Here is a 19,451-nt window from a genome sequence, read left to right on the forward strand (position 1 = left end):
TCAAAATCACATTCACCATGTAATTCAAAAATCCCACACAAAACCGTGATGGGCTGCTCCTAAACATAATAAGTCATGAATAGCATGACCCAGCTTGTCTGTAATGTTTAAAAATACATGTGGAGAAATGCAAAAGATTTTCTGCACATTTACTAATTTCTACTGCAGTAACCAATGTTTCTTTGCTGCATTGTGCTAGGGTAAGTGAGTATCTCAGAGCCATATCTACTAAGATATGGCAGAGCTGTTCTCTTCCCCAGGCAGGTGCACACTTAGGTTGCTTAGAGCCATGCACACAAGTTGGCACTTTAGTGTAAAGTTGTGTGATTCAAGCCTATCATAGGTTTTGTACTGGAAGGGTAAACATCCAGTAGAAAATACTGTTTAGATAAAGTTTAAAACTTTTCACACATAGAATGTGTTCTAACAGTGCAGCACAGATGCAATGTTTGAAAAGTTAGGAGAAATTAAAACATTTCTCCAACTTAAAACCTGTCTTTTGACACAAAGCCCTGTCTAACATTCTTATTAGATATGACTTTGTGTCAAAAAACATGGGTGGTAGAGTAGGAATGCCTTTATACTACATATAGGACACCCCCATCATGCAAAATAGCGCAAAGTAGCACAACGGACTGTTTGCATTACTTTACAGACTACCTTACAGTGCAAATATGGGTTTGAACTAAAAAGTGAATGGTTAATCAACCGCTTGTGCTGGTTTGCATCAGTTTCTGTCACTTTGCACTGGTGCAAAGTGTTGATAAATATGCCCCTACATCTTTTTCGCTGCTCTGACTATCTCCCAGATGATTTATAGTTAAACACCGAATTTGGGGAATAGATCTTAGCACTGTCTAATGAATATATACATAACCTTCTACCCAACAAATGACCTGGCATAGGAAATTGTAATTTGTGTCTTCACTTTGGCTCCCTTCTTTTGGGACCACGGAAAGATCTAATGCTTGCTTACTTTCATCCTTAATTTTCATTTGTTTTCCAGGATCATCAAACAATTTTACGAGCATGGGCTGTAAAAGACTTTGCCCCAAACTGCCCACTGTATGTACAGATCTTAAAGCCTGAGAACAAATTTCATGTCAAGTTTGCAGGTAAGCATTTTCTTCTAGCTTTCAATGAGGAGCAAAATGTTCTCAGTTATATGTTGTGAATTAATTGTATCTAAAATATTTGAAATATGATTTTGCATCCCATTGCAATATAATGAATGAATTAATCGATGAGATTAAAAGTTAGTTTGCCCATGATGGACCAATTGGCATTTTTGCCAAGATGATAAAGAACAATTGCATATCCGCAGTGCTCCATCCACAAAAAACATTCAATATACCAATGGATGTTTTCAGCTTTTAAAGGAGGCACACAATTATAATGGTTTGTTGTTTAGAACATTGATTGCCCTAATGCCTTTAATCCCTTTAGTACACTCTAAATCTGATATGGTGATCAAGACTATATGAAGCTGTGTTCACCTGCACTAGCAAGGATCATGTTTGCTGAGGTATATATGGACTGCCCCGATTTACCAATTCCAATATTCAGCCATCACCTATAGAGTGGGACAGAAAGGTATGATCTCTGCAAAAACTTCTGTTTATAAATACTGGGTGTCATAAAGTCTACATTCCCCTGAATATATTTCGTCAGGTCACCCCTGCCGGAATATAACAAGTGAAAGCATATGGTATTTACATGGGCAAGCAAATTTAAATGCACTTTGTGCAAAAATCCGCATGTTATGTTAATTTTTAATCCAAAACTTGTAATAGTTGCTAATTATCGCACATGATAAATTCCACTTCCCCCTCCACAAAAAAAAAAAACGTACCTTATCGTTGCATCTCTCCTCCGAGTCAGACTCAGGCTGGAACAGGAAGCACGAAACACCCAGAATCCCCTGACCAATCACAACGCTGCAATGTAGCATTGTGATTGGTCTGTGAGCACCATGGTTCAGCGCTCAGACGGGGATGGGGCCCTGGGCATGTTCTCCACCCAGGCTGTAGCCAAAGTGTCATGCACATTTGGAGTGGTCAAACACCTCCTCCCCTGTCCTGCTCTGAGAGCAGAGTAGCCCCGCCTGCCCCGGCCGGAAAGCATCAGGAACAAATAAAATGATAATAACATTGAGTTATTATCATTTTAATTTCCTTTAGTTACACTGCTTAAAAGCAATGGAGCGACACTTCTCCACCTTAGCAAAGGAGCCGCCACTGCTATGGACCACAGGTTAATATTAAGGAAGGTAATTGTTTTTGCTTGGGATTCGGGAAATATTGAATTTTACACTTCTGCACCCTCAAAGGGCTTTCAAGCAAAGGGATTCAAGGCTGGAAGCAATACACAGTCCGGTATTAAAGATTTGGTGAGCAAAGGGGAAAGGGCTTTCAGTATATCCATCTAGTGATGGGTAAAACAATTACAACTTCTTACCATGGTCAAGCTATTAGCGAGTAGAAAAGGTATTACTATCAGATCAAGACCACCAGGGCATTCTGGAGGTTAGATCCCATGTCACAGTATATTCTGGGACGTTGATCTTAAGCACCTCGATAGAAGGCAGGGGTGGAAGATCCAGTAAGGAAGTTGTGCTATTGTTATAGGGGGTGTTAGAATTAGAATCAAAAAGAGCTTGATGGGCTTGTGATGCATTTTGCTGTAATCTTTTCCCAGGATTTGAACATTGTGTCCTGGACCTCCTTACAGTCTATTGAGGTATTCTGAATGTTTAGTTCCTGACCTCTCTGTTTTAAGTTCTGTTTATTGTCAGGATGTTACATTTTTGGGTCAACATTTTTGATTCTTCTAAGACGTTTATGCAAACATTCTGATTTTATCAGGAAACATGGTACACCCCACATACACTTTTTTCCACGTACAGATCAGGGCACAGACACACAAATAAGATAAGCAATCTGGGGGCATATTATCAAGCACGGCATTAAAATCATCGCCGCTTTAGCGGCAGAAAACTGCCTCTAAAGCGGCGATAATGGGCTTGATAATATGCCGCAGAGAATTCCAATAGAAGCCCATGTTGACACCAGAGCATGGGCTTCTATGGGATTTCTCACGGGCATATTATCAAGCCCACTATCACTGCTTAAGCGGCAGTTTTCTGCCGCTAAAGTGGCGATAATTTTAACGCCGTTTCTTGATAATATGCCCCTTGGTTATCTGAGAGAATGAAAAAGCATGTCTTGGGCTGTGCTGGCAGGGTCTGAAATTTCTGCTGCTCACAATCTCAAAAACGAGCTTTGTGATAAATTATCTGAACTGGGAATTAGGAAATTGAAAGTCCTAATATTGTGCCCCATCCATAAGAAAAGCGGGTATTTTCTGTTTTTTAAACGTACTGTGGATCGTGACCCGGGAAAGTGGACAGAAAGTACATCTCTTCTATTTCTCAGTAACTATCTTTTAATTTAGTTTAATTACAAAAGTCCCAAATGTAAATTCTAATCTGTCCAATCTGTCAATAGTCTTAATGAACACCATTCCCCAGCACAAAGACAATGCAATTTAAAATCTTTCAAATTAAGTTTTTATGTTAGTAAACGCAGTAAACAATTTCCATGTACCATGTGTACTGAAAGTTTCCTTGAGATGGTTGCTAGGCAACGGCAGCAGCCTAGGTTTTGATGAGCAGTTCTGCAGAGCACGGTGTATGGCTCCAAGCCGTGTGTGGTGTTAAACAGTTTGGCCTCTTGTACAGAACGAGAACCTTTGCTCGAAATGAGCACCAAGACCTAGTTAAGTAGAATAAATAAATAATATCTGGAAGAGGTATTAAAATGTGGGATGATAAAGAGCGGGAATACTGAGCTTCATTTTTTCCCTTAAACTACTCTACCTTGAAGATTGCTAGAAATTAAAGGAAGGGCTTTTAAAAGATTAGGGGCCCATATTACCAACTTAGGGGCATATCAACAAGGGCTTTATCTCTGCTTTTTTGGCTTTAAAAGCCAAAAAAGGAGAGATAAAACTAGCGCCCTATCAACAACAGGGTGCTAACATGCAAATTCGCATGTTAGCACCCTTTTACTCTACGCTTCCCCTTGCATCTCTAATGAGATGCAAAGGGGGCGTTCCAGAGTAAAATAATGGGAGAAATGTCGCTAAGCGACATTTCTCCTATTATCAAGAATATCGCTAACCCTGTTAGAGACAAAAAAAGCAGCGCTAACCGCGGTTAACGCTGCTTTTTTACGTCTGGTATTTTTCTGACTTAGCCATGATATCCTATGGAAGGAGGATATCATGGCTAAATTTGTCTGTCCCTATCAACAAGCTAAAGTAGATTATCGCTGAGTTTCCAGCGATAATCTCACGTTAGCCACTTAGCGTGAGGATTTTTATCGCTATTGAGATAAGCGTTGCTAATTGCACGCTATCTCAGCGATAAAAATCAACGCTAGCCGGCGATAATTATCTTAGCGCTAAGTGCGCTTAGCGATAATTATCGCCGGTTGTTGTTGATATGTCCCAAAATGCGATAGATATCGCAAAACGCGCTTAGTGCGTTTTCTGTTATTGCCGTCTATCGCTGGATTACATCGCCCTCTTAGCGACGGATTATCAATGCTTTGCTAAGAGGCGATGTGAAATCCAGTGATAGTGGTGATTAGCGTGAGAAATGCTGCAATAATGCGAGTGCGCTAATGGAAGCTTGCTAATAGGCAAGCGTGGACTTAACATATCAATCCACCTCCCATTGTAAAGGTGGTTAAGTAATGTTTTTTTCATGTGTTAAATAGCTGCGATAAACGGTGCTCAGCGCAACTTTATTCATGGCTTTGCGGATATTGCTCCACATTGATAATAGTGCGAAGCTGTTTTAGCGACATATTTCATTAACTTTTAGTGAGGAACGCCTACTTTGCATGCCATTAGCGATAAATATTGCTGGTATGCAAAGCGATATCAAAACAGGCTACTATCGCAAGGAAAAAAGCGTTAGCGAGTTCTTGCTAATATAGCGATGTTAATTTCGCTGCTTTTTCGGCGAAATGGGCCGCAAAAGTGGCGAAAAGTCGCTTGATAATATGCCCCTCGGTCCAGTGAATTCCAGAGACTGTGCCTGAAATTCAACGGTGGGTGGTAAAACTGCCCCAAAAAAAGACCCGCCTGGAATACTATTAACATATTACATTGGGCAGTTTTACCAGGCAGTTGTGAATGAGGAATGATGATAACCTGTAATTTTTGTTTTACCAGGTGGAAAAAACATTTTGTCCCCAATTTTTCCTGCACAAATCCCTCCAGTAAAACCGAATGGGATTTTTACATGTAAAGATCCAACAACTTGCTGAACTCGGAATAAGACTATAGCTAGGATCTGATAGACAAAAGTGACGGAACTGGCAGATCTCTGCCCTGCAGCTTAATCAGTGGTTCTTATTAAGCCACAAATGAAGATTCCATCAGAAGCTATGAGAGAGCAGAACTATGTAATTCTGTGTAAAGTGGGATTTAGTCTCCAGGGGAGACAGGAAGTGTTTGCAGCTGCCAGCATCTGGTTCGAGTAGTGGATCTTTACCTGGGTGCGATACTTCATTTCTTATGACTCTTGAACCTGCAGATGCTCATCATCACTTGTGCATTATGCCACCATGTAGAAAACAACAACCTAATGTACATATTGTTGTTAGTGTGGTGTTAGGAACAGTACATGAACACGTTGCCCTCTCAAAGGTTTCCATTTAATTGACGTATTCAACGAATCATAGGAATTCGTTTGTTTGGTTAAATAATTATTTTTTGGGTGGACTCCTGTTGCGAGATTCATATACATTTTTAGGGCCATATGCATGAACACATTTTCCCATAGACACAAAGGAGCAGATTTATGTTTCCTGGCGCATCCCTGCAAATCAGCAAGGATGCGCCAGGAATGATGCGTCACACAAGTTTACCCTTGCGCCACACATGATGCGCTGCATTTACAATGCGGCGCATCATGGCGCAGGAATAAACAGATGCGTGACGCATCCGATGGCGTAAGGTTGGTGCAGTGCTTCAGTTGCGTCGCAAGCGCGACGCAACTCCAGCACTGTTCCAACCTACCCTATCCCTAACATGGTGCGTCAAGCCTTACGCCTGCTTCAAGCAGGTGCAGGGTTTTGGCGCATCAGCGTTGGGAAAGTGACTCAGTCATATCTTATAGATTTGACTGAGTCAATTTTCAGGGGCGTTCCTGCGACGGAACGCCCCCCCCCTCTGTCGACACGCCCACGTGAAACCTGACGCAGGTTTTACGTGGCGCAGGGCTTTACATCGTGACGCATCTCCATAGATGCGTCACGATGTAAATATGGCGCAAAGTGGCGCAGGGTTTACACCGCCGCTGCGTCACAAAAGTGACGCAACGGCGGCGTAAAAGTGGCGCATCTCCAATATAGATCTGCCCCAGAATTGGTAAAACCCTTTGATGCATCTGGCCCTTAGTGGTCTTTCCACTCAGTTCTTTGGTCTGCATCTCCACGAGGGTGCTCGCTTAAAGGCAGTTAACAACACACAAACAAGATAGCACACTTCAAACATTCATATGAAAATGTGCAAGTGAAGAAGAAAGTTAAAAAAAGTTGAAATATAGAAATATTTCTGGAGGCGGAAGGAAATAAAGAAAGGGAATCAAAGGAAAGAGAGGAAAAGAGAGATGAAAAAAGAGATGAGGTGAATCAGAGGAAGACAAAAAGGGTCAAAGACATTAAGACAAAAAAAGACAGAATTTACAAAGCAATGAAACACAGACAATCGGAATGGAATAAGTGGGTGAAAGAAAGATAAACAAATATCGATTTATAAATATACCTAATGCTTTTGGGGGCTTCAATAGCTCTACCGCTGTATATCATAAAAGGTAATAATAATGAGATTTTATATACGCCACACTTCACAACCATTTGTACAACAGGTGTTTGTACACCGCAATACAATGCTAGCTATTTGTCTACCTCAGAAGGGTGGAAGGCTTAATCGTGATTCTGCAGTTGATTCGACAGACAATAATCTCACTTGCCTATTGCATCAGCTAACTGCTACTACTACCACTCAAGAGTATTAGTTTCTTTCTGAAAATGTAAATGGCTGACTTTGCCCAACTGGCTTCAAAAATGTGGTTTTCAGTTTGTGTGCATGGACTTCTTGAGTTGGCTAAAACATTAAATTATGGGGCTATCCTACTGGCCGGGCAGCAAGTACCAACACGAATTCACAAGAATGGAAGTACATAGCACACGTTTCTGTAAAGCAGAGGCTACTATGGTAGGTCAGGCTGATATCAGCCCATGGCAGTTCATGGATGTGGATGAGTTAAAACGTACTGCATACACACGTTAGTATTAATGCCTTGCATTTTAACATTTTTTAATTATTTTTTTTATTCTATTTTATTTTGTTTTTTTCAACGGTACACCCCACTCTAGAAGCTGCGAAGTGCTACTGGGCTGCACGCTTCATTCTTAAATACTGCGAACACTTTATTTTTTTATCTTGAATGTATTGTTTCGGCAGTGCTGTTGGATATCACATAAGTGCGCATGCATACAAAGGAGCATGCATTGCGGTGCATGTGTATGCATACAGGCAGCAAATTTGGAATTGTTAGAGTTCCAAGATAATGGCACATACGTGTGCTTCCAACTTGATGGATGCATGTGACTCTTCAGGCCATTAGGTCAGAACATATATGCTAAAAACGAGACCCATTCGCTTTGCCAGCGCTTATTGTTTTTCATTATTTTTTTTCTTTATTTCGTAATTTTAAGGATTAAATGAAAACGCTACACTGACTACACATAAAGAAATGTAGTAGAAGCAGACACATCAGCAAGCAAACCATTGTCACTTAATAGAGGTATCACAAAGGTACCAACATAGAATTGTTGAGGTTCCGGAATATAAATCTGGTATCGTGTTGTCATGAAGTGGAAGTTAGTTTCAATATAGGAGGAGCAAATATTTGTGTGTAGGGATGAGAGATCGGTGTGGGGAATTTAGGAGGGGAAGGAGGAAAGCAGGTAAAAAGCATAATGAGGTTAAGGCAAAGGTAAAAGTGTCAGCCATTGTTGGTGATTCCTTGACCTGTGGGTCCAAGGACAGCACTCTCCCCAGCACCAACGCCTAGTCAGCCGCCAGCTCCAGCTCCATCACTGAGCCCGCCCAGCAGGGTTCGATCCGGCAGCCCATCCCTGTGCCTTGCGATCGCTGTTGGTTTCACCCCTTGCATAACTTTTTGCCCATATTGTGACTTTTGCCTGTTTTTCTCTTCTCTTCTCTGTGCATTTGTTTCTGTTATGGGGGGTTCTTCCCCCGCGCTACCGGCTGTTTCCTTTTTCCCCTCTGCTGCTGCCCCTGCGGTCCCGCCCCCTGACCCAGCCCCGCTCTCGCCTCCCTTCCATGCTCCCGCCCCCTCCCCTTTCTATGGCGACCGCTGCGGGGGAGCGCGCGTGATTACTTGACCTCTGGGTCCAAGGACAGCACTCTCCCCAGCAGCTCTGCCTATTCAGCCGCCCGCTCCAGCTCCAGCACTGAGCTCACCTGGCAGGGTTCGATCTGGCAGCCTGTCCCTGTGCCACTGGATGAACCCCTCCACGGCGCCCGACATTGCCGTAGCCTACCTGGATGGCTACAAGATCACCCGAAGGGACCGCAACAACAGACCAGGAGGAGAAATCCCCATCATCCACAGGAATACCCTCAGCATCTCAACCAGCTCCGAAGACACCTCCAGCACCGCCGAACACCTGCACTTCCAGATCCACACCGACCTCAACACCACCCTCAGAGGAACCCTAGTCTACAGACCCCCCTGACCCTGACGGCAGTTCTGCGACTCCATCTCCGCCAGCAACCACGTCACCTTCAGCCACACCACCGAACTCCACTGGACCGACCACCGTTGCATCCACCTCACCTTCAAGAAACCCACCACGCACCACCACCCGCAGCAGACCTTGCGTTCGCTGTTGGTTTGACCCCTTGCATAACTTTTGGCCCATATTTTGACTGTTGCCTGTTTTTCTCTTCTCTGTGCATTTTTTCTGTTATGGTGGATCCTCCCCTGCGCTATCGGCTATTTCCTTTTTTCCCACCGCTGCTGCCCCTGCGGCCCCACCCCTGACCTAGCCCCGCTTTCGCCTCCCTTCCGCTGCTCCCGCCTCCCTCCCCTTCATATGCCTAAGGCAAGCCCATTTGCGCCCGTCCACGCCTGGGCCACGCCCAGCGCCAGCCCCCTGGGCCCCACGAGAGCCACGACACCCGATGCCACTACAACCCCAACTCCCTCCACAATCTCAACGCCGGCCGATCATCCAACTGTTTCCAGGCCTCCCCGAAGCACACCCATGGACCCTTCTCCTGCTGAAGCTGCAGCTTCACCAGCCACCGAACACCAGCACTGCTTTCCCCACCCACCAGGGAAGGACGCAACCATCTCAGATGCATACTACTCAACACCCGCTCCATCCACAAGCACGCCATTGAACTCTGGGACCTACTCGACTCAGCCTCCCAAGACGTCGCCTTCCTGACAGAAACCTGGATGAACCCCTCCTCAGCGCCCGACATTGCCGTAGCCTACCTGGACGGCTACAAGATCGCCCTAAGCGACCGCTCCAACAGACCAGGAGGAGGAATCGCCATCTTCCACAGGAATACCCTCAGAATCTCAACCAGCTCCGAAGACACCTCCAGCGCCGCCGAACACCTGCACTTCCAGATCCACACCGATCCCAACACCACCCTCAGAGGAACCCTCATCTACAGACCCCCCTGACCCCGACCACAGTTCTGCGACTCCATCTCCGACATCGTCAGCACGCACGCCCTTGCTTCCACAGACTACATCTTCCTCGGAGACCTGAACTTCCACCTGGAGAACACCAACGACATCAACTCCATCACCCTGTTCAAAAACCTCGCCAACCTCAGACTCAAACAGCTCGTCATGACACCCACCTACTGGATACACGCTCGACCCCATCTTTTCAGCCAGCAACCACGTCACCTTCAGCCACACCACCGAACTCCACTGGACCAACCACCGTTGCATCCACCTCACCTTCAAGTAACCCACCACGCACCACCACCCGCAACGGATCCCACACAGATGGAACAAGGTCACCGAAAACCAGCTGATCACCACCCTCGCCCGAGACCGACCAACCGACACCACCGACACAGCCGCCCACAACCTCAGGCAATGAATCGAACACTGCGCCAACACTCTCGCCCCGATCAAGAAACCCTCAAACAGACGCACCAACAGAAAGGCCAGCTTGTTCACCACCGACCTCCAGGAATCCAAGCGGACTTGCCGAAGACTTGAGAAAATATGGCACCACAAAAAGACTCAGGACAACCACGCAGCCTACAAGACCCCCAGCCACAAGCACCACCAACTCATTCGACCCACCAAAAAGACCTCCTTCAAGGAACGCATCGACAACAACTCGCACAACAGCAAAGAGCTCTTCCACATCTTGAAGGATTTCTCCAACCCCAGCTCCAACAACATCTGCCATTGCAAGACCTATGCGACTCCCTGGCCACCTTCTTTCACCGATGGATTGCAGACATCCATGACAGCTTCACCACCCAGACCCTCCCGACAGCCACCGACACCGCAGACTCACCGCCCCCCAGCCACACCAACCTCCTGCTCTCCTGGACCCAAGTCAATGACGACGACACCGTCAAAATCACTTCGGCTCACAATCCGACCCCTGCACTCATCACATCTTCAACAAAGCGAGGTCCATCATCGCGCCCCAACTCCGGAAGACCATCAACAGCACATTCGAGACTGCCACCTTCCCGGAAAGCTGGAAGCACGCCAAGATCAACGCCCTACTCAAGAAACCCAAGGCGGACCCCGAGGACCTCAAGAACTTCCGGCCCATTTCCCTGCTCCCGTTCCTGGCGAATGTCATCGAGAAGATCATCAACAGGCAACTGACCCACTTCCTCAAGGAGAACAACACCCTGGACCTGTCCAAATCTGGCTTCCGCAGAAACCACAGCACCGAAACTGCCCTCATCGCTGCCACCGATGACATCAGGACCCTGCTGGACAATGGCGAAACTGTGGCCCTCATCCTTCTGGACCTCTCGGGCCGCCTTTGACACTGTCTGCCACCGCACCCTACGTACACGTCTCCACAATGCAGGGATCCACGACAAAGCCCTGGACTGGATCACCTCCTACCTCACCGACAGAACCCAGAGGGTCCGCCTCCCTCCATTCCAATCTGAAGCCACCAAGATCACCTGCGGCATACCCCAAGGATCATCCCTCAGCCCAACCCTTTTCAACGTCTACATGGCACCGCTCGCCACCATCATCCAATCACACAACCTCAACATCGTCTCTTATGCCGACGACACCCGGCTGATCCTCTCCCTCACCAAGGACCCTGACACCGCCAAAACCAACCTCCATGAAGGAATGAAGGCCGTTGCCGAATGGATGAAGAACAGTCGCCTGAAACTGAACTCGTACAAGACAGAGGTCCTCCTCCTCAGCTCCACCCCCCCACCAGGGACGAGTCTTGGTGGCCAACCGCACTGGGAGCCGCACCGACACCCACACACACAACCTGGGGTTCATCCTGGACTCATCGCTCTCAATGACCCAGCAAGTCAACGCCATCTTCTCCTCCTGCTTCAACACCCACCACATGTTTTGCAAGATCTACAGATGGATCCCCACGGCAACCAGAAGGACACCCAGCCCTAGTCAGCAGCAGACTGGACTACGGCAATGCCCTCAATGCAGGAGCCATGGCCAAACTCCAGAAAAGACTACAACGCATACAGAATGCCTCCGCACACCTCATCCTTGACATACCCCACCGCACCCACATCACAGCCCACATGAGAGGCCTGCACTGGCTCCCAGTCAACAAAATGATCACCTTCAAGCTCCTCACCCACACTCACAAAGCACTCCACAACACCGGAACAGTATAGCTCAACAAATGACTCACCTTCTACACCCCGAACCGCCAGCTTCGCTCCGCTGACCTCGCCCTCGCCAGTGTTCCACGCATCCACAGGACGACCACCGGCAGAAGATCATTCTCCTACCTCGCCGCGAAGACACGGAACACCCTCCCCACCCACCTACGACAGACTCAGGACCTGCTGACCTTCAGGAGACATCTCAAGACCTGGCTGTTCGAGCAATAGCTGCACCCTCCCCCCCCCCCCCCCCCCGTGCCTTGAGACCCTTACGGGTGATTAGTGCGCTTTACAAATGCTTAATTGATGGATTGATTGATTGTTGATTGATCTGACATCCTTGGTGTGGTTACCCCTAACTTTTTGCCTTCATACCTCCTGTTTTTATTGAGTTCATTTTAGCTGGCCTTAGGACTCCGCACACTTTACCACTACAGTGCTAAAGTGTCTGTGCTTTCTCCCTAACCCATGGTAACGATGGCTTCCACCCAATTGGCACAATTAGTTTAGTTGCGAGTCCCTGGTAAAGTTGTACTACATGTTCCCAGGGCCTATAAATCAAATCCTACTAGTGGGCCTGCAGCACTCATTGTGCCACCCACTTAAGTGCCCTTTAAACATATTTCAGACCTATCATTGAGCCTGTTTCGGCAGTTTTAAACTGCCAGTTCGACCTAGCAAAATAAACCTTTTTCCATGCCTAAGCCCCCCTTTTTAATACATATAAGTCACCCCCTGGGTAGGCCCTAAACAGCCCTTTGGGCATGGTTCAGTGTATTAAAAAATGTTGACAGGTACTTTTAAGTTGTACATATTCTGGTAGTGAAAACCCCCTAAATTTGTTTTTCACTACTGTGAGACCTCACTCTCCTATAGAATCACACTGGGTTACATTATTACTTTTAATAAGTGATAACTTTCAATTGGAAGCAAATTGGAATGTCGAGTTTGGTGTCTAAAGAATTGTCATTTAATTGGTAAAGTCGGATTTTAAGTCACAATTCTGTAAATGCAACTTTTAGAAAGTTGGCATTTTCCTGTCCCAACCATTTGTTGCCTGCAACCTGTATCCTGGGTAACATGACTACATTTAGCTGGCAGTTGGTTTTTATGTATTTCACTCAGACAATAAGACAAAAGAGGAACAGTTGTGGCTAGGATGCACCATCTCAGTCAGTATGAAGGGGAGAAGCTGTCACCTACCTCACTTGTACAACACAAAGACTCTGCCACAACACATTCACAATGGGTTTCACACCAGTGTATTGTGCCCCCAGACACGCTGGGCCAGGGCAGAGAGGAAGGAAATTCCAGACACCTCTCTAGGGGGAGCACTCTAGAAGCTTCTCCACTTCAATGCCACCACCAAAGATAAGTAGTGGCTCCTCAGACCCAACTCTTCATTACACTTCTGGACCTCTGGAAGATTCAGAAGGAGGACTCCTGTGCTGCTCTGCTGCATGAAGGATTGCTCTGCCACCCTGCTACCCTGCTGTATGAGTGAGCCGGCATTTTTAACCCAGGACCACCACAGTGACTAAAAGGGCTAAATAGTTTGCCTCCTGAATTGTGCCTCGGGGAAAGAAAAAGCTCCAACCATCTTGAACCTAGCACCTGGACTCTGCCTGCTGGGAGTCCTAACCTCCGAGGTGTGCCCCTCCAGTCCTGGACATTTGGAAGTAGGGCAAAGGTGCTCTGCCAGCCTAGCAGGGTCTCAGCAGAACCGATGCAAACCTAGTGCAGCTCTTCACAGCACCTGATCCGAACAAATGCAGTATGATGCAGCTTTGACTAAAGCCCAAATATCAGCACACACAGCTCATCAGAACTGTCACTGCGTGACCCATTCTTGACGTGGACCTCACAGCTTCTCATCAGAACCAACACAACATGACACATCCTCGACATAAGCCTGCATCACAAACCTTGCAGCTCATTGGAACCACTGCTTCACAACGCATCTTCGAAGTGGACCTATCATCATATCTCAGGACAGCCAATGAACGGCGCAATGCTCCACTACCAGAATTTTAGGTACATTTCTCAGAGGAGCTAACTCGGTCCCAGTATCTGGCCCATGCTCAATCGCAGTTGTCCTGAACTTGCCCTTTGTCCCGATCCAGTGCAACCAGATAACCACAGTTGGTGCAAATCCTGCTTTTAAGCACTTTTTTGACCTAAATGTTTAAAACTGCATAGCTCCGGTTCTACTGATTGGATTTTTGTTTTTGGTGTCAAATAGTGTATTACATTTTACTCAATTTAGTCTAAATTGTTGTGGGATTTTTCCTTTGTTGTGTTCTTACTTTCCTACTGTTTGAAGTGCTGCATAAATACTTTACACATTGCCTCTAAGGTAAGCCTGACTGCTGTTGTATCAAGCTAAGAGAGGGTTGAGCACAGATTAATTTGGGATTTGCCTGTGTTTCAGCCTGACAAGAATTGTGGTAGCTGCTTGAGAGTATCCCCCCCAAACCAGTAACCCAATTTCCAACACCCATTCATAGGGATTCAGAGTAGGATAGCTTTATGGCACGTCATTATGGTAACTATACCAATTTATTAATGCACACTTCATATTCATCCACCCCATCGTATGTCAGTGTGGTATATTAGTACATGGTATGCTAATTGAAATTCATGTCAATGCGAAATAAAATGACACATACAATTTTCTGGTTAGTGATGCTGTTCTTCTGTAAAATTGTCTGCCAAAATAGTCTGCACCAGTTGAACGTCTGCCAATCAAAATATTGTGTAGGCCAATTATGACTCCCTCATATGTTTCCCAGCTCTGAATGTAGTGCTCCATATTTTAGCAAAAGTGCTGATACTCCCGTTCTGAACCACACATGAATTCCGGCAAATCCATCAATATGAAATTAATTAGAAGTAAGGGGATTTATTTTTGCATGATTCGTTCTTGAATATAATTACCTGAAGCACTCTTTCTAGATATGAGTTTTCACCCGAGTGGGACGGGTATGCCCAGACGTGGGTCCCGTGCTCTCTATGTCACTGGAATCAAGCTATCCTGGCTGATGAGGGGTGAAACCCCGAAACGGGTCCTCGGATGCTTGTTTCCAGTCCAGGGAGGACTGTTCCCATGACACACAGGGTCAAGACTGATTTGCATATGGCTTGGTTCAAACTGGAATGACATGGTGAGCAAAATAAAAGTGGTTTTAGGCTCAGATCTCCATACGGGGTGAATGTATGACATTGTTCTGCATTCTGTCCATCAACTGTTCTTTTTGCATTTGTCACCCCTAGTGGGACGGGTAAGCCCAGACGTGGGTCCCATGCTCTCCGGGCCACTAGAATCGAGCAATCCTGCCCGATGAGGGGTGAAATTGCGAAACCGGTCCTAGGATGCTTGTTCCCAGTCTAGGGAGGACATGGCTTGGAAGTTCGGGCTGGACTATTCCCATGAGGCACAGGGTCAAGACTGTTTTGCATATGGCTGGGTTCAGACTGAAATGGCATGGTGAGCAAAAAAACGATGGATTTAGGCCCAGATCTTTGTACTGGGGTGAATGTATGACATTGTTTTGCATTCTGTCCATCAACTGTTCTTTTTGCATTTATCACCCCGAGTGGGACTGGTATGCCCGGATGTGGGTCCCGTGCTCTCCATGCCACTAGAATCAAACTATCCTGGCTGATGAGGGGTGAAACCCCAAAACCGGTCCTAGGATGCTTGTTTCCAGTCCAGGAAGAACCTGGCTTGGCAGTTTGGGCTGGACTGTTCCCATGAGGCACAAGGTCAAGACTGATTTGCATATGGCTGGGTTCACACTGGAATGGCATGGTGAGCAAAAAAACGACGGATTTAGGCCCAGATCTCTGTACTGGGGTTAATGTATGACATTTTTCTGCATTCTGTCCATCAACTGTTCTTTTTGGACTTGAGATCATGGCAGCCTAATTTTATAAGTTTCACTCTTTTGGAATTAATATTAGCTATTGCCATCTGTAAAATTTAAGGACTAGTTTTTCAACATTGCATAATATTAATGTATAACACAAGTAGTGCCTACAAAAATACAAATCGAATTTAAATACACTGCTTTAGATTGTGTAACTCTCATGTTGTGCGCTTTGCACTGATTTGTTATCATTGTTTAGTAATCCCATATCCTGGCTTTTGTTAATGAGAAGTTTTACATCTCAAGTTGTGCAGACATATGCTGTTCCATGCTGTTCAAATCATACATGTACAGGTCACCCATGTTCTTAAAACATATCTAATTCCACCATCTTGTGTATTTTCAATTCTAGATTTGCCTTGGAATTTGAGCTAACAATTTAATTGCATGTTTATTTTGCTATATTGCTCTGTAGTGTATATTCGAGGGCATATGTTGCTCTATTTATTACTATGATAGTTAGGTCAGGGACAAAATTCCCTAACGCTTAGCCAAACAAAGAGAGGGACTGAATGAAACTTAACAGAAGAGGAAAGAGGTAGAGATAGATAGAGTATGATTTAGGTAAAGGACGAAGAGAAATGTAATGAAGATACTGAAGCAACCAAGAAAACACTGATATGAGGGACAGTGTATTAGAGAGATAGAGAAGACATGATATGAGACAATGTAAGAGAGATTGAGAAAAAAAATGAAAATATCTTCAATCCGCTCAAATCTTGGGAGAGCGGTTCAAAATCTCATGGCAGGTCTATCGCTCTAACCAAATATTGTGAGAGCATGTCTTCGGATGTTAGGGTATCAGAGGAACTCTGTATGGTAAAGCTTGGATGCAACTGGGCAGAGTAGATATTCTTATATGACTGCTTCAAAGTTCTAGGATAAGTATGTTAATAAATATAAATACATTATGGAACAACAGCATTTTGCAATTGGTAGCACCATGGTTACCTCCACAGATGACATGTTTTACACAGACCTTCTGCCTAGGGTAAGGTCATGGGCAGAGACAGACAGACACGTGGACTGATTCAGTGTTTATTGCACAGAGAAATAAATAATCGGAAGTAAAATGTTGAAGATGTATTAGTATTTAATAAGGCAATGAGGGAAAGACTAGAAACTGAGCCGCGAGTTATATGTGAAGTATTGGTCTTTATATAATTGTTCAAATGCCTTCTAAATTCTTAAATTAACTTTTAACTTTACAAAATACTTTTGAAATACACTCTGCCCTAGATTTACTTCAGCAGGCATTTTCTTACCTCTGCCTAATCTGACATAGTTATAAAATTGCTAAACCTCAGTCATGAGCAACTAGAGTAATCTCAGAAACATTACAGAACGTAGGTCCCTCTAGTTTCTTTCCTGACTGCCTGAAAAATGGACTACACTTCAAAGTAGTTCTTGTGGCACCCTGCCCAGTAACATATATGAAAAGTTGTCGTGTCTCCCTAAGAAGGTCCTAAAGAAACGGAAATGGAAGAAAAAAACCTCTTTGACAATATTGGTTTGTCTTGATTGAAGAAAATGGATGATAAAGAAGTTTCTAAGCAAGGCCCTAAATCCACTCTGAATCAGGTTTAGGAGAGCCCAGTATAGGTGCTTTAGAAACAAGGAAATCTAGAAGGAATTCTGCTGCAGAAAAAGTACAGCAAAACATTCCTTCCATTATTTTTCATCCTGTTCTTCGCTTACTCAGCAGCATTTTCTTGTCTGCGGAGTGGGTAATGAACAGGTTGAAAAATAAGGAAAGGAATGAGCCCTTCTCCTAGCAATCCCTCCTCATATATGGCCTAAGCAGAAAATGTCATCACAGGAAAAAGATTAACAAAATCTTGGTTTGGGAAGTTCAGGCACCAACCACTAGAAATGTAACCATCTTGGGGAGTCTTATATTTAAGGCAAGCCAGGTCTACCTTTTGGAGTTTTCGAGTTTCAAAGAAGAAGATCCCCAGGCTTGACACCATGCCTTGACTGCTGTGTTCGCGGGACTACTGTCTGTTTAAGCTGAAGAACAACCCTCTATGTAACTCCGGCCACAGAAGCATCCACACTAATCAAGCTGCGTAGGACAGGATGTCTTTCCTCGCTGAGAGGGTGAGGACCAGAGATGCACAGCATTATTGCATGCTCTAGCAAAGACGAGAAATGCACTGCCTTCTCCTTTCAGGACGTCCAAATTGCACACAACTGTCTCCAGTGGATTTCCAAGCTGTAGCAACTATCTTTGTATATAACATCCTACTTCTGCCAGTAAATTATAAACAACCATTCTTGATACATACAATATTCTGCCCTTCTAGGGACATTGGCAAAGTTCTCTATGTCTCTGAAAATTAACATCACATATCAGCTATCCTTATACACTTAATCTATGTCCAGTTGATTTCATTATATCTAATTACAAAACAGCTAGACTAATTGTGTCAGCTAAATCCCATTTCAGTTGCCATCATTTTAACTCCTTACATAGCCCTTCAGGTACATGCTTCTTGGCTCATTACCTGTACTATTGTCATTCCTGATAGCAAAATCTGTTAATTATGCTTCTCTAGATCCCTCAAAACATCTGCTGTCAACAACTATTCTGAATTCTAATTTAATTGTTGTTTCTTACATTTCTAAGTTTAGTTTTAGTCTATTTTGAGTAATTATTTCAAATATCCATTGGAAATCATCTCCGATGTTCACCTGTTTCTTGTTCTTTTAACACATAATTGAAAATGTTAATAATTCATTTTTGATGATTTAGGTTTACTAAATTGATTCATAGTGTATTAAAACATGTATTAATTGACAGAAAAATAGTTTTTGGGTACTTAATTAGCAATGAATTATTGTTTTTCATTGTAATGCTCCTCATTTTTTCAACTTCCGAAAGGTAAAAAGGTTAAAATAGTTCTATAAGATTTTAACAGGGGATAAGCATCCCATTCCACCTAGGATTCATGGATGCCTCAACAAATTTTCATTGCTTCATCAGGAACCCGACAACAAACATGCCACAGAAAATATACCAATTGATTCTTCTACTTGAGCTCTATCCCTACCGTCCTTTATTGTACACTTAACATATACGTGGTAAACAGAAGATGGTAATCTGACTATCTCATCTTCAGAGTCGGCTGCCTGAGCCATTGATCGTGTACTATCCATGCTGATAAGGTGCAGGAGAGCATTACCTTAATCTAAATATAAGTATCAGTGTTTCTAATTCTGCTGTTTAAAAATTCTTCCTTCCATGTTAATGAGTAGCCCAGGTATATCAGAAGGTTGACCACAAAGATATTGTGCTACAAAAATATTGATTACATTTTTTATACATATAGAAATCATTTTTAAATTAACACAAATTTAGATTGTTAAAAGCTAATAATTAAAGAAAAGAAAAACAACCAAATATAATAAAAAAAGAAAAAGATGCATAAATATTCATTTAAATTTAGAATGCTGAAAATAGTTATAATATAAGGTACCAGTATTTTGAATGCACCACTATAACTTGAATCCAGCAAAATCTAGTGGAAACAC

At 44.3% G+C, this 19,451-nt stretch overlaps 1 protein-coding gene across 1 annotated transcript in view; it reads left to right on the plus strand.

Annotated features, from left to right (window-relative positions):
• Positions 1-19,451, plus strand: part of LOC146833914 (potassium channel subfamily T member 2) — a 1,568,236-nt gene that overhangs the window by 1,071,886 nt on the left and 476,899 nt on the right. The window contains exon 14 of the mRNA XM_085599924.1: positions 1,007-1,115. Within this exon, the coding sequence (XP_085456050.1) occupies positions 1,007-1,115 (109 nt within the window). The remainder of the gene's footprint in view (positions 1-1,006; positions 1,116-19,451) is intronic.

Source organism: Triturus cristatus, chromosome 4_2, assembly GCF_964204655.1.
Source record: "Triturus cristatus chromosome 4_2, aTriCri1.1, whole genome shotgun sequence".
NCBI lineage: Eukaryota > Metazoa > Chordata > Amphibia > Caudata > Salamandridae > Triturus > Triturus cristatus.